Source organism: Heliangelus exortis, chromosome Z (assembly GCF_036169615.1).
Source record: "Heliangelus exortis chromosome Z, bHelExo1.hap1, whole genome shotgun sequence".
NCBI lineage: Eukaryota > Metazoa > Chordata > Aves > Apodiformes > Trochilidae > Heliangelus > Heliangelus exortis.
The window spans coordinates 40,888,058-40,913,093 of record NC_092454.1 but is presented as its reverse complement, the minus strand read 5'-3'; the positions used below and the strand labels follow the sequence as shown (position 1 = coordinate 40,913,093).

Here is a 25,036-nt window from a genome sequence, read left to right as displayed (position 1 = left end):
GGAAAGGTAAGGGGAAGGAAGCGTAATGGAAAAAGATTTTAAAGATAAAGGTGAATGAATTGTAAGAGATGGACTCAGATTAGTCCAAATGAAAAATATCGCTTAGTAGACTTCCCAGTTATGAAAAAAAATTAAGAACACATCAGTCATATACAGCATATGCAGGAGAACCAGGAGATTAGGTCCAGTCAGTCATCATGAGATTATGAAAGGCAGGTTCTGTTTGACTAACCTGATCTCCCTCTGGGACAAGGTGACACACTTAGTGGATATGGAATTTTGTCTACCAAGACTTTAGTAAAACCTTTGACACCTTTGACACCATTTTCAACAACATTCTTCTGGAGAAATTGGCTGTCCATGGCTTAGAGAGTCATACACTTCACTGCGTAAAAAATTTTCTGTCTGTCTGGGACAAAAGAGTTGTGGTGAATGGAGCTAAATCCAGTTGCTGGTTTGTCACTTGTGTTTCTCAGGGCTCAGTGTTGGGACCGGTTCTGTTTAATATCTTTATCAGTGATCTGGATGAGGGAATTGAGTGGACACTCAGTAAGTTTTCAGGTGACTCCAGGCTAGGTGGGAGTGTTGATCTTTTTGAGGGAAGGAATGCTCTACAGCAGAGCCTGGACAGGCTGGTTCAATGGGCCAAGGCCAGTTGCATGCAGTTCAACAAAGCTCAGTGTCAGGCCTTGCACTTTGGTCACAGCAACCCTACTGCAATGCTACAGGGTTGGGAAAGAGTGGCTAGAAAGCTGCTTTGTTGAAAAGGACCTGTTGGTCACAGTTGGCTGAGCATGAGCCAGTGGTGCACGCAAGTGGCCAAGAAGGCCAACAGCGTCCTGGCTTGTATCAGACCTAGCGTGGCCAGCAGGACTAGGGAAGTGATCATCTCCCTGTACTCAGCTCTAGTGAGGCTGCACTGGGAATACTCTGTTCAGTTTTGGGCCTCTGACTACAAGAAGGACGTTAGGTGCTAGAGCAAGCTCAAAGAATGGCAAAGAAGCAGGTGAAGTATCTAGTGCATAAGTCTGAAGAGGAGTGGCTCATGTAACTGGGGTTGTTTGGTTGTTTGCTCAGGAAACTTCTAAGTCCCCTGGGAAAATATTTTTGCACATGCTGGGATTCATGAATGCTGGTCACTCTCTAAACAGCAGAATATAATACTACATTTTTTTATATTACCTTCTACTTTTTTTTCCTTTTATTTCTGAAAGTATTCCCTTTTTTTCCTGCTTTAATTAAGCTTGCTGCTTCAGTTCCCCTGATTAGTTTTCTTTTTGTGCCTTAGTTGGGCTTTTTTATGCTTCTGTATTTTCTCATTGCTGCCATCATGTTAATTGTGGTTCTAAAGGCCATGTCATCAAAATGCAGTTTCTTATATTAAACAGTCATCAAGTCCGGTGACCATAGTTTTGTAGTGGGTAGAAACAGAAGGCATCAAGAAATTCATACAGTGAAAAGCATGATCTAGTGGCACTCAAGGCTAGTGAGAAAGCCCACAAAAATTAGTGTTTATTATGAACTGGTTATCCTGTCATAGCTGCTTCTCAGGCAAAATATATGCTATGACACTTGCCTGATTATCCTGGGTCTGTTTTTGTGTGTATGTTTTGTGCATACAAAAAAAAAAAACAAAACACCTAGTAATCTTTGCTGACAATAGGATTTAATTAACAAAATTTGAAGACAAGTGCCATTAATTAATTCTGCAGGCTGCTTACATTCTGTGAAAATTCACTATTGCAAGAATTCATTACAGCACATCATCAAACAAGTTCTTTTATGTTTGCTGTCTTTGTTTTCATCAGTTATGGTAATTGGGTGCTTTCTTCTGATCTGCAAGTGTGTGTCTGAAATAAAATACAAGCTAAAGTACATCTGAAAATGTTATTGAGGTAGGAGTTTGCCTAAATCTCCTTAAAACCCAAAAATTGTTCCACAGGTTGTTGGACATCATGTCTGGGGACATAGGTTTTAAATATTCTGCAACAGAAAAAGTTTTCAACATTTAAAAAATGTGAGGCACCACAGTATCATCTTGAGAGTACATAGTCTGGACTTCGCCTGGAGGGGAACACTGGCTCAATCTGCTATCCATTCAGTACCTGGTGATTTTAAGATTAAGAATTTGGTGATAGCTTAAAGATTCCTCTACCTGAATTCTAGCACATATCAAACGTTCTATCTTTGTAGTACTCCTGGACTTTCTTCTGTCCAAGCAATTTCAAGGGAAGCTCTGACTTAAACTTCTGGACAGAACCTCTTCTCTCACCTGGCAGCAGAAGCAAAAAGTCAGTGACCAACATTTCATTCCTTTGCTCTTAAAATAAGTGGTGAAAGCCAGGTCCTAAACATAAATAGCGCCCTTCAAATACATTGTAGGTAGCTGAGGTAAGCATTAAAACTGTCTGTATAGTTGTGTGTTCCATGTTTGTAACCTCTGTCACTTGCTTCAGCTTCCAGGGCTAAACTCAGCATGATCAACACTATGTCAAAAATTCGGGGCCAGGAAAAGGGACCAGGTTACCCTCAGGCTGAAGCCTTGCTGGCAGATGCAATGCTGAAATTTGGCCGAGAACTTGGAGAAGAATGCAACTTTGGTAACTATTACTTCCTTTTTTATTACAATGCCATAAAAATTGTAGTAAAATTTAATATAATTTTCATTATTAAAGCATTGCAGTCTAGTAAAGGAGAACTTCAGGAAGAAGCATTAGGGTTCTGCTTCATCAGACTTCAGCTTTAAGACCAGTCTATCCCTGTTGATTTATTTTCATCAAGGATTTTTTTCTTTTCATTGAAAGTAAAATGGTTCCATTTGGACCCATAGAGGCTTTAGGCTCTCTGTCATGTATTATGTTACTGAGGTTGTGTTGGAATGAAAAATGTACAGGTTCAGAAATTGTATTATTTTCTATGCATGTGTACAGTAAAACATTTTGTCCTCAAAATCTTTATAGTAAATGTTATTGTCTTCATTACAGGCAAAGAATAAAAGCTAATAGATTTAAGAAAGACTTTCACATTTTTTCTGGCCAAATTCCACACCTAAGGCACTAGTAAATACTCCTCTCTTACCTATCAACTGCTTCTTCAAAGCCTCACATGATTTTACAGCTCTCTGAGTTAAAAATATTAAACTGAGACTTACCATTATGTTCTTCAACAGTAGAGGTGATTACTCTCACAATGTGAGAGTATTCTGCCCTATTTTGTGGCCCTCTCTATACCCATTTTTATATGGCAAGACATGGGATGCTGAAATACGACTGTGAAAATTGTATTTCATTTGGAACTTGATAAACTCTTCCTGGCATAAAGACACCTGCAATGGAAAGGGTACTTCCTTGCTTATTTTATATAGTCTACTAGCTCACTTGTCAGATGTAGACTGATTTGTGCTAAAAACTGCTGAACTGGGTTCTCTATTGATTGCCTCTCATTTGCTAAATTTCAAACTCATTTTTAAAGAGGAAATGAAGAACTAATAGAATTTAGTTTGTGCGAATTGCTATGTATTCCCTGATGATTTTATTTACCATGGCTTGGTTTCGTTTGACGGTGATTTAGAACTGTCCAAAAATTACTGTGAAGTAAAATGGAGACCTTTTCTTTCAGGACCAGCACTTGCAGATGTGGGAGAAGCTATGAAGGAGCTTTCTGAGGTCAAGGACTCTTTAGACATAGAAGTGAAACAAAACTTCATTGACCCACTTCAGAATCTCCATGACAAAGATCTGAGAGAAATTCAGGTATTGCATGTGATGTGGCATTTTAATAATGCCAAATGTGCAGAAAGTGTATGTGTTCCAAGTGTATACTAGTTGTGGAGTTAAAAATAGGCTTTCAGATTCACAGATGATCTGACTTTACTATCTCTTGGCCTGCGTTTTACTTTCCAGTTTTCTCTTCTTACTGGTTTAGAAGAGGAAAAATCAAAATTCTCACATTCTGTGCTGGCAGTCATCAAGCTTGTGAAGACACAACACAGTACTCTACTCCTATGATCTGAAAGCTCATTTCACAAAATAGATGAACAGATGTTTACATTCAATTTTCTAATGTACGACATGTGAGGGCATTTCTGTAGTTGCTTCTAGACTGGCATTACTCTTTTGTCTGTATGACAACTGTGTCTGAAACCTCCCCAGGAATTTTGATCATAAACACTGTTTGGATGCATGAATTACATAATTAGTAACCCAAGAACGAGCTCACATTTACAGAAAAAATCTGTTTGCACATATTCTTCTGCAGACACCAGCTAATTTTGTAACTGGGGAAGTAACAGTGGCTCCCAGTTCAGCAAATTCTTATCCCTGCTAGTAACTGTTCTTCTGACCTAACTAGTGCTTTCATATTGCTGAATATATGTGGAAGAAATATGTCTTAGGAAGCTTGATATAATTTAAAAAGTTGAAAAAGTTATAAATATCATAATAGATGGCAAATTGATTATTCTGAGGGAAGGTAAACACCTGAAGTATCCAGTATCTGTGCTCATGTTGGTAGCATTAAGTTTTGGCTGGCAGCTGCTAAACAGATTGACATGAAAGTTACATCAATTAAGAAACCCGAAAATCTTTTCTAAAAGATAGATGTAAAAGATAGCACTAAGATCCTTTGGTGGTCTTATGGAAATAACAAAAGTACTTTCTGTGTTGCTTTGTTTATGACAACTACTACTCAGGCAAAAATGTACTAACTTGTGCATTTAATAGAGTGTTTTTCTTAAACATCTCAGGCGAAAACTTGGTGTCCAGGTGATTCTGCATCAGAGTTAAAAAGCTATAAACTCCCATATCTTTTATACAGGTGTCAAGTGCAGTTATCCATTCTGTGAGACTTTTTTAATGTTGAAGGTTTGTCATTTAGACAGCAGTGAACCATAGTTTCTTAAATGATATGTAAAATCACCTCTTTCATTGCTCTGTAATTTGCCCATTTAGGGAAGATTTGATATAGAGCAAACATCACATGCTTGCAAATATGTGTGGACTACCTGATTAGAATGCAGTTTGAGGAGAGCTGGGGAACATCCTTTATTCTGTGCCTGTGTTTGAATTTTTGTTTTTTAGCATCACCTAAAGAAAATGGAGGGTCGACGCCTGGATTTTGATTACAAAAAGAAAAGACAGGGCAAGCTCCCTGATGAGGAACTTCGCCAAGCTCTGGAGAAATTTGATGAATCAAAAGAAATTGCTGAGTCAAGCATGTTCAACCTTCTGGAGATGGATGTGAGATATCCCTTGTTAATCTTTGAGCTGAATTTTAAGAAGACACTTATTTAGAAGGCAGATCAAAGCAATCTAAAGCTTGAAAGCTTTATTAAATCCACAATGACACAGATTTCTGTCATTGTATAGTGAAGAAGCACTTGCCTCCTTGGTGAACTCTATTAGTAGAGTCTCAGAAACTATAGTAATGTATAGCATGCACATGTAGAACTAATTTTATAAATATTTTATAGGTAACTGAGCTGAAGAATACCAATTCTCTGTAGCATCATTGTGCTACCTAGCTGCATAGTGTTATTTACAAAACCAAAATATCTTCCTTCTTAGAACTGTTTAAATGTAGGTCATGACTTTTTCTTGGTTCTGGTTTAAAGGTCTGAGCCAAGGCTCTTGTTCAAGTGTATAAGCTGCTGAGAGGACTGGTAAAGATCAGAGACAGTGAACTCACAAGCCCATGGTCTCTGCTGTAAGGAAATGAAATAGTAGGACAGCCAAAGTTAATATGGCAGCTTAAATCTGACTTTGGTTATAGAGTGGTTTGGGATTGAGCATCTGTTCGGTTGTTTTTCTTGTCTACTTTTCATAATTGATGTTGAAATGGTAAAATTGAGGGAGAAGAAAAAATTATCTCTTTTGGAGGAAAAGAAATATTTCAGGCTCAGTCTGTTTTACAGGACATCTTGTGAAAAGTTAAAGATAACAAAAAAGGTTTCTACAGATATGTCAGAGAAAAAAGAAAGACGAGAGAATGTAGGGTCCCTCCAGAGGGATACAGTTTGACCTGGTAACTGGGGATGTATAGAGGGTTGAAGTACTCAACAAGTTCTTCGCTTCAGTCTTCACTGATAACCAAATGAGCCACACTACTCAGTTCACAGAGGGCAATGTCTGGGTCTGGGAGAGTGAAGAACCACCAAGAGTAAGTGAAGATCAGATTTGGGAACACCTGATGAGATACCTTCATAGGTCCTGAGGGAACTGGTGGCTGAAGTTGCTAGGCCACTAGCCATCATATTTGAGAAGTTGTGGCAGTCTGGAGAAGTTCCCACAAATTGGAAAAGGGGAAACATAAGTCCCATTTTTAGGAAAGGGAGCACAGAAAACCCAGGGAACTGCAGACCAGTCAGTCTCAGCTCTGTGCCAGGTAAAATCATGGAGCAGGTCCTCCTGACATCTGTACTAAGGCACATGAAAAACAATGAAGTGACTGGTGACAGCCAGCATGGCTTCAGTAAGGGCAAATCATGCCTGATGAATATGGTGGCCTACGTAAGTGTTAGAGCTCTGGTAGGTGTGGGAAGAGCACTGTACACTAGTAACAAGTGGAGTTTTTCAGGGGTCTGTTCTGGGTCCAGTGCTGTCTAACATCTTTGTCAGTGACATGGGCCATGGCATTGAATGACCCCCAGTAAGTTTGCTGATGACACCAAGCTGTGTGTTGCAGTGGATTCACTTGAGGTAAGGGATGTCATCCAGGGGAACCTTAACAGGCTTGAGAAATGGGCCCATGTCAACTGCATGAGATTCAACAAGTCCAAATGCAAGGTCCTGCCTCTGGGTCAAACCGACCCAAGGCCCAGCAAGCTGGTTACAGAGTAAGTTGAGAGTAGCCCTGAAGAGATGGACTTGGGGGTGCTGGTTGATGAGAAGCTCAATGTGAGCCATCAGTGCACTCATGCAGCTCAGGAGACCAATTGTAACCTAGGATGCATCAAGAGGAGCACAGCCAGCATGTCAAGAATGGTGATTCTCCCCCTCTGCTCTGCACTTGTGAGAACCCACCTTGAATACTGGATCCAGTTCTGGTTTCCCCACCATAAAAATGATATAGGTCTGTTGAAACAAGTCCAGAGGAGGGACACAAAGATGATCCATGGGCTGGAGCACTTGTGCTATGAGAGGCTGAAGAAGCTGGGGTTTTTCAGACTGAAGAAGAGAAGACTGGTGGGACCTTATAGCTGCTTTTCAATAACTGAAGGAAACCCACAGGAAGGCTGGAGAGAGACTTTTCATAAGAGTATCCAGATACAGGACAAGGGGAAATGGATTTAAACTGAGGGCTAATAGGTTTAGACTGGATGTTAGAAAGTTCTATAGTATAAAGGTTGCGAGGCTCTGGAACAGATTTCCCTGAGAAGTTGTGGATACTGCCTCCCTGGAAATGTACAAGGATAAGTTGGAAGAGGCCTTGAACAACCTTGTCTAGATGAGAGGTGTACTTGCCCATGGCAGGAAGGTTAGAGCAGATGATCTCTAATGTCCCTTCATACCTAGTCCTTTCTATAATTCTATGGTCAAAGGAAACTCAGTTTAAATATTTCTGTTGAAGTAAATGATTGGACTCATTTAAAATTTAAATACACATCGAATTTAATTATTAATTTTATTTCCAGCTTGATTTAAAGGAACCACAAAAAACCGTGAAAATATTTGCAAGTTATAAATTAAATATAGCTGACCTGAAACTAAAGAAGTATACTAAGTTTCTGATTTTAATCCTTGGAGTAACATCGAATCCTGTGTGGACAGATAGTGCTGGTTTGAATTGCACCATTGTGGCACTGTTAAGTATGGAAACTGCTAGCAATTGCATTGCCCATGAAAGAATTTTCAACATTTTTTCACTCCTGAGTTAGAATGCTGTTTGCCTTCAATATAAATACTCTGCACTCAAGAATATGTAGTATATTCCTGGTTTGGTCTGCTTCACAGGCCAGAGTATGACAGAAGCATGACCAAAGTTGCTATGGTTTTGTGCTTCTGAAATGCAGAGAGAAAGATGTATAATGCTCTCATTACAATCTCATTTTTAATTTGTAGTGTTTGCTGAACGAGGTAGGTCTATGGGCTGATGTTCATGCAAATTACCCATGTAAATGAGCATTGTAAAAGAGCTGCATTCACCATCAGGTCATAACCAGACATGGCAATGAAAAAAGACTGATGTGTATGTATATAACTATGAATTACAAAGGTGGATCAAGTTTTTAGAAAGATGAGTAGAACTGCCTTTGCAGTGTCAGTGTGACAGTGGTCTTTCCTTCCTACTGCTGAGCATTTAGTACTTACCTAAGATCTGATGTTTTATTGTCAATCCTCAGATTGAACAAGTGAGCCAGCTTTCTGCTCTTGTACAAGCCCAGCTGGAGTACCACAAGCAGGCCACACAGATCCTACAGAGAGTTACTTCTAAGCTGGAGGATAGGTAATGTACTTTTTGTAAGTTTGTGGAAATGTTTTTTGTTTTATGAGGCAGAAAACTTACAAGTAGAATGCTGCTATCTCTTGCAACTTGGTAATTGCATGTTTGTGAAAACAAAGACCATTTCATTAGGCAATTGCAGGTTGAGGTTTGTATGTTTTGGAGATGCATATACTTCCAAATATGCCTGAATGTGATCTGGCTTCAGGAAAGCATCTCAGCTCAGTAAAGCTGTTAAATGTTATTTAATTAAAAGCAAGCGTTTAAAAATATCAGAAGTCAGTGAGACAGCTTTGGATTCCTTACCGTTCCTGCATGTATTCACAAAGTATGTCTTGTTAGGTTCTCATCTACCTGAAGGTCTTCCTGAGCCAAGTAGTGAGACCCCCATAATTTCCCAGCTTACTAAGTAATCCTACTTTGAGATGTATTAGCAGATAAACTTAACAAAAGGCTTATCTGGGTTTATGTCTTCCATCCCTTTGTTTTGTAACTGTGAATGCTGTCTCAGGATTGGTACATTGTCTTTCAATAGAATTTACCCAGTTTATAATTTTTGTTTCTGTCAAAAATAGATTGTACCTTCTTCAAATGAGGATAATAATGTTTATAGAAGTTCATCAGCTTCCCACACATGTCCTTCTTTGATGGAACAACATAGCAAAAATACTTCCATAGTCCACATGGTACTGAAAAAACTTCCTAAAAGCTGGACATAATTGCCAAGAGCAGATAATGTTAATTTACTGTGTGATGGCATCTTTTTAATAATTCTTTGCTGTTTTATGATATCACTGGTTTAGATCTAGTTTCTGGTACTACTAGGTCTATCAGTGTTTATTTTCTCAGAGCACAGAGTCTGTAAGCTGCATCCAGTTCTAAGATTTAAAATTTCCTTGTGATTAGGAGCAGCACTTGTAGGTAGGCTGCCCATCAGGCTGTCTCAGGACAGAGTGTACATTACTGTGCAAATAGCTAACAGTGATTTTCAGCACTTCCAAATGAATATTGCAATTCATTTACTTTACAGACGAGTTAAAAATTTCTCAGAAAGAGGATGGTTATCCTGTCATCTGTAAGTTATGCCATAAAGTGAATATACCTCTTTCTGCAAAAGCTTTCTCTTCCTGTATCAGTTCAGATAATCCTTTGCCCATTTGGATCTCCTGCTAGACAGTCAGTATCTTTGCTTTAAGTTTCAGCTCTGAATGATTTTAGCTTTTCGAGAACCTTGCATCAGACTGCTATTACAGATCAGCTGAGGTAAATCATTTATGTAAACTTACTGTTTATCCCTAATGGTAAAGGATCTGGTGAGTAAATTATCCTTTGCACCACATGAGCAGTGTGATATGCTCATGCCAGAGAAAAGCAGGGATATAGAGGTGGTGCTATCTGAGCTAATAGTCTTTTCCTGCTGCTGAAATGCAGGAAGCAAAGAATGCATGGCACTGGGTTTTAGGTTTATATTTTTGACCATATGGACCAGAAAATAAATAATACTTTACTTTTATTGTAAGAAAATTTGTTACTCTTCACTCACAGTGATGTCTACAGTACATACTGCCTCTTTTCTAAATGCTTTTCAAAAGATGGGAATAGAACTTGTTCTTGCTGTTGTTTGGCATGGGCAATATCTTCTAACTGCTAACACTGTCCTGTTTAATATACCATCATAAGAATTTTTTAAAAATCTGAGACAGCAAAAACCATGAAAAATTTAAAAACACAATCAAATCTTCTTTCTGGGCCCTTTAGATTAAGCTTCAAAACTTTCTTTGGGAACTGTAAGTTCAAGAATTTTCATTTTTCTTCTTCTACACATTAATGGCAAGCATAAGCTTCCTTAACATACCATGATTCCAGAAACTGGGGTGTTAGAAACTTGGCAAATACTGGGTAACTTGCACTGAAAGTTGTAATGTCTGGAAGGTTAGCAAATCTTTTCCTTTTAAACTCTCTTCTTCATCATGCAAAAGGAGGTTACAGTTTTGAAGACAGTATCGTGACAGAGCAACTGAGAAGTGAGAACGGTTTCCTTGGAGATGTTTCTTTTCTTAAGAAGCATGGCTCATGCTGAGCTTTTGGGTAATTTTTGACAAGTCAATAGAACCAGCTCTTTCTTGCTCACAATCAGTAAAAAATGGTATTTGTTTCACAAAGTATTAATGTAATAGGACTTGCTTAAGCATTTCCTCAAAACTTCACTGCTTTCAAAAAGTAATTTATGTTAAGGAATGAAACACAGCAAAGCCTTTTATTTAAGTTTATTTTGACAACTTCATTAAATTATTTTTTTAACATGATTGGTTTTGTTTATCAAGAAGACAAGCAGTCTCTGGGAGCTGAATAAAATTGCTGCGAACCCTTGTTTCCAGTACTGAAACTGGTTTGGTTAGGTGCTGATATTTTCAACAGATAAAATCAGACTGTGCTATTAACAGGAAGTCTGGAGCAGATCTAGAGAAGGTTAAAGAAACTTACCTGTCCTTGAAATACAGAGATTCTGACTCAAGTATTCCTTCATATGCAGTATTAGAAACCTATGCGGCAGTTGTTCTGTCTAAGCTGCTCTGATCCTGTCATCATGCCTTCACTGGATTTTACCCTGGAATCTGAAAATGTTCCTCTCCTAAAAATTATATATTTCTCCATTAAAGGACTAAGCTGAAATGAATTATGCATAATATTTTCTTTGAGAGTCAGGGAAACTGGAATTGTGTGCCTTTATGAAACGGGTATTCCAATTTAAAAATTAACTAAGTGCAACTGAATTCAGTGCATTTCCTCAGAGTCTTCTCACCAAATGACAGGAGTTGGCATTGACTAACTGAATACTCAAGGCTTGCCAAGGATAGAAGCAAAGGTCATGCTGAAAGGGGGCAGAAATATTTCTACAGCCCTTCTGTAAGCATTGCTAATCAGTTTTTCTCAATTAGAAACTCTTCGGTACTGTTAGACAAAAGGAAGACAGACAAAATTGTAGGTTCCTAGAGGGAAAGAAAAATTAACAAACTTACCATGTAGTCACAGCTAGTGTGTTTTGGTAACTTTTAAACTAATGTGAAAAACAAAAAATTTATTCAAATGTGAAAACTTGTTTAGTCTAGGAGAGCAGTGAGCAGGAACTTCAGAGGTGGAAATAGAGCTGTTTTGTACATCTCATCTGTTAACAGAAAACTAACTCCTGACATTTAACTTCACACTTTGACAGAATAAAAGAAGCATCATCTCAGCCCAGGAGGGAATACCAGCCCAAGCCCCGTATGAGTCTGGATTTCACAACTGGTGACAATACTCAGCACAATGGAGGAATATCCCACGCCACCACACCCAAACCATCAGGTAATGGCAGGAGCAGTGTGAGGAGAAAAAACAATGCTGTCTGAAGTTTTGTTACAATGCACAAGTTCCATGCTTCGTTTTAGAAATTATTCCTTCCATAGTGAAGTAAAATGAGAGAAAGGTGTTCAAAATGTTGTTAAATATTCACATCACCAAACTGGAGACAGGGACAAATCACCCACTGCTTTAAATGTGTATTTGTGTCAAAAATTTCACTAGTCCTAGAAGTTCAAAATGTTGTTAAATGCTCACATCACCAGACTGGAGACAGGGACAAATCACCCACTGCTTTAAATGTGTATTTGTGTCAAAAATTTCACTAGTCCTAGAAGTTCAAAATGTTGTTAAATGCTCACATCACCAGACTGGAGACAGGGACAAATCACCCACTGCTTTAAATGTGTATTTGTGTCAAAAACTTCACTAGTTCTAGAAGAAGAGAGGCTGTTGTACTAAATTGAGCTTAAAATATAGACTTATACTAAACAAGCATTTAGAAAACTAAGAACTGGAAGATTTCCATGAAAATGTAGAACCCTGAACTGCTCCCCCCTAAAACGTCCATAACCTCATCCTGCTTTTAAAAACCATGTATTACAACACAAAGAGCCTCAAAGTAAAAGTCACTAAAAAGAAAAACAAAGCTATCTGAGTTATTTTCTTCGTCCAATTGGCAGCAGCACATACTTAGAAAGCCTTATTATTTGTTCTCACAGTAATGGTCTGTTATCCCATGTTATGGTGAGGGCTCAGGGTCTCCCTCCAGACCCGAAGCTCGGTTATTCCAGTTTATGTCAGGGACAACTGCTCGTACACTCCACCTTACAAGACTCTATTTTTTTCACTACCTCTTTAATCAGGATATCGTTCCTACCTTCCCATTACATCCTGATAGGAATGTTTGTTGTTCTCCCAGATACAGGCAGCAACAGTGTCTCCATTTGGCACCTGCAGTGGGATATCGCCTTGCATGATCTTGCAAACTCCTAGAAATCTCACTGTGCTAGCTAAGAGGGGGATACAATGTAGATTGCTCAAGCATGGCTCGAGTCTTGCATACTAAAGCTCCTCATTTTCTTTTCATGTCTTTTCCTTAGTGTCATGAATACTTGTCTGTGCTAAGGCAGTGCAGACTGAGGTTACTGTGTCTCTTCATCATTAATGGTTTTTGTCTTCAGAGAGCAGTATTTAGCATTTTCTTCAATTGTTGGTTTGTTCTTTTAAAGAGTTTACAACTTTCAGAGAAATTACTTCTTTGAAAATTCTTTAATGTATGTTTGGTTTGTTCAAAACTCTGATTTTCTATGGTCATTAGATTTGCTAAGTCCTCTAAATTTCATGTGGAAGAAATGAGGTTAACAACCATGCCTTGTAATGCTTACTGTTATCAGCAAAATAGTCATCATGACAAACAAAGCGAAATACAGTATCTAAAGAATTTTGAACAGTATCTAAAGATGTTAAGGAAGGTTTCCCTACAGATACTAATAAATTAAATTGAGTATTTGAAAACAACTTGCTGTTGATATCCATAGATATTGAATATTGTTCTTCTGAAGTTTCTCTATCATAGGTCTTTGAGCCGTAATGAGTGTTTAAAATGAATGTGCAATAAGTTTGAATCTGAAACTTTTTTATGCTGAAATCAGTATACATGAAAAAGCTGAAATACATATTCATAGAAGTGTCAGTCTGGTGGAGTGGTATGTGTCGAGTTTTTTCTGACTACTTGAAGTGCATGAGCTTTGACTGTGTAAAGTCAGGGATATAAGAATCCTTAACAGTTTAGTGCTCCTAATTCCCAATTAATTTGACGAATAACAGTTTTACTTTTGGCAAGCTCAAAGCTATAGAGACTTGAAGAAAGAAGAACTGGGTGGTACATGGGGGATGGGAGGAATGTTTATTAATTTCATATAACTCATGAAATTCTTAACTAACTAATGACTTATAATAATATCCATTAGGCATTCTAAAGGGTCTATGGTCAGATGTTCATGAGCTAGTGTATTAAAAAAACTTTTACTTCCAAACTTGTTCTGAATCTATGCTTGTGGCCCTGCAATCAAGTCTTTTGTAGGAATGGGGATAAAAGGTCTTTGGAAACCTCATATTAAAATTCAGAGGATTAGGAGCATATTTACATTGTTATATCTTCACTGTTGTATTAAGCTGCCCCGTGCACTACTGAGGTAAATAGACAAAGCATGTCTCTGCCAGTAAAGCTGAAAATACATTAGGACTTCTACTTTATTATTTGTGTTCTATTAAAAAAAAAAAAAAATTAGGTTCCAAACTAGTTGAAGCCATGCTTTTAGGTGTGGGCTTGACTGTGACTTGGTTCTTTTAGAATTCTCAGACATTTACTAGCAGTCACAAGAAACTGAAGGCTGCCAAAAAGCCAAAAGCTGAAGCTGTCTTCTAGCAGTCCAAATTTAGATGCTATAAGAAATCTGTCATCGGCACAAGGAGCGACAGAAACAGCAAAATCTGTAGCAAGTGCAAAGGTAAAAAAGATTCTTTAACTCCTTAAAACACATTGTTTCTTTGTGTTTCTTCTCCATAGGTGTTCACATGGATCAGCCGTGCTGCCGAGCTCTGTATGACTTTGAACCAGAAAACGAAGGGGAGCTGGGCTTTAAAGAGGGTGATATCATTACCCTCACTAACCAGATTGATGAAAATTGGTACGAGGGAATGCTTCATGGCCAATCAGGTTTCTTCCCCATCAATTATGTTGATATTCTAGTTCCATTACCCCATTAGATTGGCTGATGCACCACCTCTGACCCAGGTAGTTGTGTCAGTACCACTGCTTTCAAAATGCTGCTTCTTACACCTTACAAATGCAAACGGCAGTGGTTAGAGTTGATTCCCACTGAGCATCTTTGGTTTATGTGTTGTCATACTATGAGGTGGTGATGTGTGGTATCTTCTGAACCAGCAGTGTTGATTAGTTTATTGGCCATGCTGGCCTGGTGGTAACCAGAGCCATTACTAAGGTGGAGCTGGGAAGGTGATGGCAAGCAAAGCCAGGTGGTTTCAGAAAAGTAGCAGAAAGTGAAGGTGGTTTTGGGAAGATAATGCCTATCACCACCGTATTTCTTTTCAGTCTTAGTTCTCTGTAATAGGAGGGAAAAGTTCTTGTCATTCTATCATTCCCTTCCTAATGATACAGTTCACATGGTCTAACATTGACTAACCAGAATTGTATCTTTCAACCAAACTGGCTTACTGATCTCACAGAGATGGTGTAAATATGGGCCCTCTGGTTTCTCAGAAAGTGAACCACTGTACTGTGTGTTCTGCTGTTCTCTGCTTGTTTTTATATTCTTATATATTGCTAAGAGGCCTATTTCCATCCATAGGTAAACTATAAACCATAAAATGGGGATTCCTATAGTAAAAACCTTGGACCACAAACCACCTGAATTTGCCCTTCAGGAACTTTGTGCATGCTCACCAAAATGCCAGTAAGAGGGCAAGATGGGGAATAAAACTGGCATTTGTAACTGTTTCTTGTCAAGTCTTGGCACAAAATCATGCTGCTTGAGCACCAGATATCCTTTGTAAAGTTATTCACTAAGGAATACAATAACCAACCAAACACAGTCTTCACTTCATTTGTTTCTGTCTACCATGTGTTCTTAGAACATCATTTGTGCATATTCTGCCCTCAATGAGGACTAAATGAAACTTGTTTTATTTTTGTGTTGAGCAATGATATGTGGCTGTATATGCAAAAACATTTTCAGTATGTTTGGTTGGTTTTCTTGTACTCCTCCTTCCTGCACTTTGTGTGTACAGTGCTGTGCCTAGCTTCTTGGCATTCTTTTGGTAACAGTTGCAGAAGTTCTGTTAGTTTAGTTATCCAGAGTTCTATTTATCTAAAATGTACAGACTCTTTCAGAAGTGTAATGTGCTGCTTCGAATGTGCCACTTCAGTACTGGATTATGCGAAATGAAGATAATTCCCTACTGCTTAATGTATAAACCGTATCATGGAAAGTATTGATATTTCAAATAAATGCTGAGAGAATACCTAGAACAATGTTGTGGATTATTTGTTGCTTTCATATCTCTTGTGCTAATTTCAACTAACAAGGACTATATTTCAGAAAGTTTATTCCTGATTTCCTCCAAATGTGAAAACCACTTTTTTTTTGGTCATTGTCATATTGCTTCAGTCAACTAAAACTCATGTGTATAGTGGCCCTCATAAGTAGGATAAACTGAACCCTGAGCACATGAAATTAATACCATGATGACCAACCTTCAGTCTTGTGGATACAGGTTGTCATGAAGGAACACTGGTGTGAACAAGCACACAGTAAAGCTTAAAAGATATGGTACCTTATGATCTATTTTTTCTTTCAAACAACACAGAATTTTATTTCATTTTATATTATTTGTTGTAGACATACTGTGATGGCTTAGCCTTGGCAAAAAGCCAAACATGCACCCAGGTGCTCACTCAGTTTTCCTCCTCAGCAGGAGGATAATGAAGCTCCTGGGCTGAGATGAAGACAAGAGAGATTGCTTATTGGTTACTGTCAAAAGGAAAACGGAGCTGATTTGGAGCAACTAATTTATCGTTACTTAAAGCAGATTTGTGCAGTGAGGAACAAAAAAGACAAACGTTAAAATAGTACCTTTCCCTTCTGATTTCCTAAGTTTAAATCTCTCTTTCACTCCTGACTCCTCCCCATGGGCAAAGTAGGGGGGATATGGAAAGGTAGGTTCATGATCGGTTCCTAACAGCTCTTCCCTGCTGCTCCTTCCTCGTCACAGATTTCCCGTATTTCAGGAGTGGGAAATCTTTGACCTTTTTGTTCCCTCTGCTGTTTCTCACTCTTCTCTGTCCAGCACAGGGCAGCTCTAGCCTCTCACAGCTGCCCTGCAGCCCCCCCACTGCCAGTGCCTTGTCACATAACCCCACAGGCCTGTCTAAGGGATATCCCTACCCCCTTTGACAGAGAATGACTGAGTAGAACAAAACAGAGTCTGACATAGATGGAGTCTTACTCAAAGTTTAGCTCAAGGTCAGGTTGGATGGGGCTTTGAGCAACGTGATCCAGCTGAATATGTCCTGACTCATTGCGAGGGGAGTCAGACAAGATGGCCTTTAAAGCTTTCTTCCAAGCCTCACTATTTAAAAGACAAACAATAAAACAAAACCAAACCAAGGTCTAGAATTCACAAGTGTTGATCTGACACAACATTTGTGGCATAGCCCTCTTTTGTCAGTTCACTGGTTTTTAGTGTTTGTGAAGGGCATGCAAACATAGAGCAACTGTCTTAGAGATAATTAGCATGATTTTGAGCAAAGGAATAATTGGAATTGAGCTGTCCCAGCCTGCTTAGAGGATGTAATTTTAAGGTGTAGGGAAATGTTGTGTCTTTCAGCAGGTACAGACAGAAGGAATCCACAAAATAGCCAAGCAGTGTGTTGCAGACCATCACTTGGTGACAAGGGCCTGGTGTGGACATTTTGCACAATTCCTGGCAGTTCTGTATTGCTCTGTTCTCTGTCTTGTACAGGTAATCCCTGAAGAATGCTTTATTCCTCAGGTGGTAAAAGAAAAACATGACTTGTCCAAGACAGTTACTACCAGAGGTGACAAAAGCTTGCATCTAAAATTTCTGTGCTAGGAAGAAGAGTGTGGTTTAGGGATTGGAAGAAAGCAAGAAGCTGCTTGCTGTTACATCTTAGAAGCTCAAAGCTTTGCCTGCAGAGCTCTGTGACTTTTCCCTTCTAGAAGCAAAGAGATTCATACAATGTTTTGGATTAGAAGGGACCTTAAAGACTATTGAGTTGCAACCCTCTTCAAGGGCAGGGACATTTTCCAATAGACCAAGTGTTCAGCCTGGCCTGAACACTTCCAGAATGAGGCACCCACAACTTCCCTGGGTAGCCTGTTCCAGTGTCTCATCACCCTCACACTAAAGCATTTATTCCTAGCATCTAATCTAAATCTACCCTCTTCCACCTTCAACCATTACTCATTCATCTCCTTGGAGATAAAGCACAGGGCAGAAGTACAAAGAAGAAGCAGCTTTTGTCATTCCACCCTAGAGCCAGTGGGTCTGGAAAGCCCTGGCACGCCCAGGACTCAAAGGGAACACTTTCAGATGTTGCTAGGGCAGACACTGGACAAGCTAAAGTCTCTGCAGCTTGAGCCCTCTTCTGGCAGCCAGCCTCATTCCATTTGCACTAACTTGCCCAGTGCTCCGGGCTTGTGCCTTTTCATCTCTCTACCTGTGGTGAAACCTGAAGTAGAAAAGGAGCACTAAAAATGCAGGGAAAGAAAAAGGAGCTTAAACTCCAGTGATTTGCTAGTCTATGAACCAGAAGGCCCCAGGAGAGGCTGCATAGCTCTGACAAGATCTGCTTTCCCAGTGTCACACTTGTGCTTCCTGGGGTCACTGGCTGAAACTGGAGGATTCAGCAATTTACTCGATCACTTTCCTGTAGCACAGAAGTCACTGACCTCTGGCACTTTCTTTCCTCAGAGCACTGCGTGGGCAATGAGGTCCTGAAGCCATAGGTCACATCACCAAGGGAGCTGTTTTACTGGATTTTCTAATGATTTCTGTAGTCATTTTGTCTCCTCCCACACCAGAGTGGCAAGACGTTTGCTGATGACTTGAAGAACTGGTTCAAAGAGAAGATGTGACTCCAAATAGTGACCCTTTTCTCAGGCCTTGTGGGTCTGCACATCCATGGACTCTGGTTATTCTTGGACATCACAGCTGTTTCCCAGTACTCCTTGCTGCTGTGAGCACCAACACTAGGCTCCATGGACTTCTGTTAGCTGCACCCTAGCATCTGTGCTCCTTCCTGCTCCACAAAGACTATATCCTTTGGTCTGAAACCATGTACACATCTAATGCCTAGACCAAAATTCAGGATAATGCACAAACTCTCTTGTCTCACATGTGGACCTCTGTTGTGACATGGGACCTTCACACTGTCTAACGTTTCTCCTCTGGGGAGAAACATTTCCCTTTTTTGAAATTCATGGAGTTCCTGTCAGCCTGTTTCTCCAGCCCATCCAGGTCCCTGTAAAGTTAGCACCATCTTCTGTTTCAGGCTCTCCTCCCTGTTTCCTGTAATCTGCAAAGTTATGGAGGGTGTACTCTGCCTAATCTAGACTGTTAATCATAGAATCATAGCGTCACAGAGGAGTTTGAGTTGGAAGGAACCTTTAAATATAATCTAGTACCAACCCCCAAACAGGAACAAGAACTTGAGTTCGAACACTTCCATTAGTGAGACATCCACAGCTTCTCTGGACAATCTTTCAGTGTCTCAGCATCCTCACTGTAAAACAGTTTCTTTCTTATGTTCAAGTCATATCTACCCTCTTTCAGTTACCTTTTGTACTGTCACTACCGTCCTTGCTAAAACGTCTGTCTTTCTTATAAGCCCCCTTTATATACTGAAAAGCTGAAATAAGGTTTCTTTGAGCCTTCTCTCCAGACAGAACAACCCCAACATTATCCAGCACTCTTTGCAGGAGAGACATTCCAGGACTCGGAACATTTTCTTGGCCCTCCTCTGAACTCACGTTAGTGAAGCAGGTGAACAAGATTGGACCCACTATCAAACTCTGGTGTACAACATTTATAATTTGTCTTTAGCTGGTGCTGATCAACACACCCTTTTGGGCCTTGTTCTTCAGCCAGGTTTCAGTTTCCTCACTGCTCACTGTCCATTGTCAGTTTGTCTGTGAGGATGCTAAACCACAGAGAATGTTAAACCACAGGACTCTCAAAATAATAAATTGTATATATTTCTGTAAGACTTGCCTGTAATCTCCTAAAACATTCAGATTCTTAAACAATAAGTGGAGTCTTAAGTATTGAATGCTTTAAGTCTGCCACCTATTTTCATGTTAGCTGGTGAAACAAATTTTCATAGAACCAGTGAAAAATCTGATTTTGTGAGTCACCTGTGGAGTCTAGTCCAGCTTCCTTCTTCATGGAATCATAGAATGGTTTGGGTTGGAAGGGACCTTAAAGATCACCTAGTTCCGACACCCTTTGTGGGCAGGGACACCTTCCACTAGACCAGGTTGCTCAAGGCCCCATCCAGCCTGGTCTTGAACACTTCCAGGAACGAGGCAGCCACAACTTCCTTGGAAAACCTGTGCCAGCATCTTGCTACCCTCACAGGAAACAATTTTTTCCTAATGTCTAACTTAAATCTACCTTCTTCAAGTTTGAAACCATTTCCTCTTGTCCTTGTGCTACACACCCATGTAAAAAGCCCTCCCCCAGCTTTCCTGTAGGCCCTCTTCAGAATTGAGAAAGTCATTATAAGGTCACCTTGGAATCTCCTTTTCTCCAGACTGAACAACCCCAACTTCCTCAGTCTGTCTTCATAAGGGAGGTGCTACAACCCTCTGATCATTTTAGTGGCTCTCCTCTGAACATATTCAAGGAGCTCTCTATCCCTCTTATGTTGAAGACTCCAGAACTGGACACAGTACTCCAAGTGGGGTCTCAAAAGAGCACCTTGACTTATTGTCTTTGCTTCTTTAGGTGCAACCTAGAACATGGTTGGCTGTCTGGTCTGCAAGTGCACATTGATGGTTCATGGTCCATCACCACCCCCATGTCCTTCTCCTCAGGAATGTCCTCAATCCTATGTTCTCCCAACCTCTTTTATGCATGGGATTGCCTCAACCTAGGTGTAAAACCTTGCACTTGGCCTTGTTGAACTTCATGAAGTTAGCATGAGCCCACTTCTTGAGCCTGTCAAGGTCCCTCTGGATTCTTAGATGAGGTATCTTTAGATCATGCTGCTCAGGGCCTTGTCCAGTTACGTCTTGAACATATGCAAGCCAGAGCTGTAGAGTCCCCAAACATTTTTTTGCAGAGGCAGAACATCCTTACTTCCCACTGAAAATAGTGAAGTCACAGCACTACACAAGTTTGTTGATATATGCTATGCATCAGACTACTTGTGTATCTGCAAGCCAGTGTTTGCTGTAGTGGCTTCCTCCAAAGCTTGTATGCCACGTGTAGTGTGATGGAGACTTAGGTATGACTCTGTCACAGTTATAGCTATAATGGTTGACAATACAGGAGGGGCACCGAGGCATCTAATGGTGGAAGTGATAATACATATCTTGCAGCATTCCAAAGAGTCAATTGCATAAGAAGAATTCTGCAAACACCTTGTATAAGTTTCAAATACTAATATGCATTATGAGTGCCTATGTCTAAGATTTGGTTTCTCACAAGTGCCCAGTGAGTTGCCAGTGGTCATTACAGGTTTTGTTTGTCAAGTTCCTGGAGTGTCTGTGTTTCTTACCTGGAAGCACTGAAGCCTTGGCAAAACTCATCTGTGACCCTTTGCAGCTGTTCACCTTAAAAAAATCCTCTGCCAACACTTCAGGCAGAACTCAGTCCAATATGCAGTTTTATTTTCTCAATTTATGTCAAGATTTGCTGCGTGATTTGATCTTTAAAACCCATCAGCAAAAAGTATAATCCTAACTCTAGCTGGGCGGTCAGAGTCAAACACTTGATATCCTTATCTGCCTGGACCTCTGGATCCAGAGATCATGAGCACATGACGAAATCCAGAAATGCCTGTTTAAATGTGGAAAGTATCATGTGTCTAAGGTTTCAACCTGTGTATGGAGCTGCGTGATGGGGAAGAGAACTTTAGGAGAGGCAGAAAGGATGCTCAGTCTGTCAGTAGAAGGCTTTAAACCCTGAACTATCCTCTTCTATTGCTGACTTTTCAGGTGGAGCTGGGAAATAAATAATGAAAACATCAAGAGACAACATCAGAATATGTGAGAAAACATCAGTGAGGAAAAAAAGGAAGTAATTTTATCTTCTATTCTTATAGAGGTGCTACTTGTATTCTTGGAATCTCTCTGATTTTAGCCTTTAAGTGAAATGTGATCAGAGCTGCTTCTAAAGCAAATATTGACATGATGAGAAAAACAGAGTCATAAATAGAAATCCTTGCAAGCTTACTTTACTTCTTCATCATGAGAGGACATAGCCTCTGACAGTCCTCATGCATCATGCCAAAGTCGTTTCTTAGCAATGCAAACTTGAACCACCTGCAAGAGATGTAGTACGGATGATAGACATCAGCTCATGGAGCTGGCTGTGTTGAAAACAAACTGCAGATGCATGAGCTTCATCAGTCCTGCAGTAATCACCTGATCCAAAGTTGTGCCCAGTTTCTGTGCCGTGAGTGAGGTGAAGGAAAGAGCAGTGCTAGGGCAGGAAATCAGCTTCTTCAAATCCTGTAAGTGGATGCTTTAAAGCCTGCGCTTCGAAGAGCAGAATGAATTGCAGGTAGAAGGCAAATAGAAAGCAACTAGGCTGTTTATACCATCATTTTAGCACTTTTGAGCAGGAGGATAAAAACCTGGGAGATTACCAGAAAATAACTTAGACTCACAAGGTCCTCTACAAAAGAGCAGCAGCTGCTACGCAAAGTTGTGTGTAAGGCTGAGATACCTGTTTAAAATAGGGAAGCTTCCAGAGTCACAGAGTGTTACTGATCATTTCACCATGTCCTCACAACATTCCTTCTCCCCAAAATTGTTCCATGCTTTTGCTTTGGAGCATCATGTGGTTACTATTTACTGTGGACTGGAAGTCTAGCAGAGTCTCATGTCTCCAGGGTCAAATCATGCCTATTTCCAGATCTGTTTAAGGTCCTAGGATGGGACTCAGCATAGATTTGATTTCCAGTGCTAGAAGAGAATCGTTGCCAGAATCTGGACAGTGAATTTAGCTTCAATTCTCCAACTGTATACTAGGGCTGATAATAATTCAAATTTTCACAGAGCTGTTGGCAATATGTAGCGGTGTGCTTAAACCTCTCACAGTCTACACTGTAGACATGAGGAAAAATCTGCTCAGTATAACTATGGTATTAACCCAACCAAATTAAAATTTCTGCTTTTACTCAAGGCCAAAATTTTACTTTTGACTGCTTAAGGATATTCATTAAGCACTAAGATTCCAACCTTCAGCTGATCTGCAAACAATTAAGATGACGGTATCTCCCATGTAATATTGGGATGATGGTTGGAAACTTCAGCTGTTAATGTGCTGCAGCTTTATAGGTAGATATCTGGGGTCACGTCTTCAGCACTTCATTAGTCTGTTAAATTAGCTGTAGATGTGCTCCTCCACACTACCATGTCAAAGGGCTTGGTAACTGCAAGTAACTGCAAGTAACTGCAACCTGCCCCATTGGTTCTTTTTCTGTTCTTTCTCTCACCCTGAAAAAGTATTACATAATCTCATGTTTTGTTTTGTTTTATAATTTTAATCTTTTTATGTCCAAAGGAAGTTTGTGGTATTCCAAAATTTACTAGAAACATAGAAAAGCTCTCACTTCCTGCTATTCTCTGCAATATTGCAGCATGAAGAGGTCTGAAGAAACAATTCTGCTGATCTGCCTTGTAGCACTGCGTGCACACTTCCAGAGACCACAGAGAGGCAAAACTGCAAGCACAGAGGTGTTAAAATGTTTCTCCTGTCCACCAGCTGAAAGTCATCAGTCATCTACTGCCACCTCTGAGCAAGTATTTCCAGTTTGCCCAAGAAACTTCCTGCTTGGTGTCTGAGGTGAAGAACTCCCTCATGGTTGTGTGCAACTATCAATCTTGGTCCTAAACTTACCACAGGTCAAAGACCACTTTTTTCATATCACCTGTGAGGAAATGTATCAGGGAAGGTCTGTGAAGCAGCAGGAATTTCACAATCCCTGCTGAACCTGTAGGCTCCAATGAGCTGTAGAAAATGTAAAAACTCACGCTTTGTTTCCATTTGCATGCTCTGTAATGATTTTATTTATTTATTTTTTTATTTATTTTCCCATCTGATGATGCATAATGTTGGATCCTCATTACTGAGATGCACTAATGTGGTTTGCTCTCCCATGCAGTCAGCAGCCACGGGAGAAGCCAGTCAGTTTCTGCAGGCTACATACAGCATATGCTGCCACCACCTTTTCAAGACGTGGGAAGGACCCAGATCTGTTTTTAACAAGTCCAGCATGTTTCAGATTGAATGCAGCTGGAAATCTTCTCTTAGATTTTGGAGCATGGCTCCTGTAGGGTTAGAAATATTTGAAGTTTGGTACTGTTTGATGTAAATACTATGAGCCAGTAGAGGGCACCCTGGCACTTAATTTTAATACTAACTTTTTAATAGATGTGATTTCTTTATGAAATTCAAAGTTTTAAAGGATACTGTTACCAAAGCTATAGATTCCTATAGATAATGGCCGTTGTGCAAAGCTAATTGTAAAAACCTGCTCTTTCAATGTCGCTCACACCTGAATATTAGCGTTTTAAAAAAACCCAAACAACCCAAAAGCCCAAGCTGCGTAAATTACTAAAGCTCACCTACCTACTTTCGTGTACCATATTTCATAATATAAGCAACTTCTTTTTCTTGGGGATCTTCAGAATGGGTTAATAAAAGACATCTATGGGTTGAAAAGTCCAGTAAAACAGTTGAATAGGACCTACATTCTTACATCACTCATCTGTCCTGAATAGCGTTATTTTTAGTTGTCTCCTAGCTACAGATCTTTCCAGCACAAAGCTTTATAATTTCAATCAGGCACACACATGCTTACATGTAGCTTTTTCTTTTTTCTCCCTTGTGTAATAATAAAATTTCCGATGCCTACCTTCAGGAAACACAAAATAAAATAAAAATTTAACCAGAGTATCTTCTGAAATTGTTCATTCAGACACAAATTATTAATAATGAAATATATCTCTCAGCCTTTGGATGGAACAAGATTTATTCTTTCTTTTGGCCAAACTACCTCAAAGAATGTATTAGACAAGGAATGCTTTGACAGTCAATTGCACCTTTAATATGACCCCCCCCCCCAAAGATTCATGTATATTAATTGAAGTTCGTTCTTGTAACAAAATCTATTTATTATATCGAGTTTACATTTGAGACTTTGAGGCATAAGTGATCAAGACCTGCTTTTTCCAAAATTTTTATTGAAGTAGTTGTCTCAGTGCCTAGTTTAGAGTAATTTAAAATATTTTCTTTTGTTTTCTAAAAATGTATTAGAAATAAGGGGAGATGTGGGAACTACCAATATCTAAGATTTTACTTATAGTTTGACTGTAGTAGGTATATATGAGCATAAGGATCAAAAAGTGGTTTCAGGATTAAAGATGTGTCCTCCAGTGACATTCTGAAAGTTATTAGTATTGGTAAACAGCTAAGCTGA

At 39.6% G+C, this 25,036-nt stretch overlaps 1 protein-coding gene across 1 annotated transcript in view; it reads left to right on the top strand.

Moving 5' to 3' along the window:
* SH3GL2 (SH3 domain containing GRB2 like 2, endophilin A1) overlaps positions 1 to 15,835 on the top strand; it is a 92,451-nt gene extending 76,616 nt beyond the window's left edge. The window contains exons 4-9 of the mRNA XM_071730940.1: positions 2,457 to 2,600; positions 3,619 to 3,752; positions 5,079 to 5,237; positions 8,339 to 8,442; positions 11,654 to 11,784; positions 14,351 to 15,835. Coding sequence (XP_071587041.1) covers positions 2,457 to 2,600; positions 3,619 to 3,752; positions 5,079 to 5,237; positions 8,339 to 8,442; positions 11,654 to 11,784; positions 14,351 to 14,550 — 872 coding nt within the window. The 3' untranslated portion in view covers positions 14,551 to 15,835. The remainder of the gene's footprint in view (positions 1 to 2,456; positions 2,601 to 3,618; positions 3,753 to 5,078; positions 5,238 to 8,338; positions 8,443 to 11,653; positions 11,785 to 14,350) is intronic.
* The last annotated feature ends 9,201 nt before the right edge of the window (positions 15,836 to 25,036 follow it).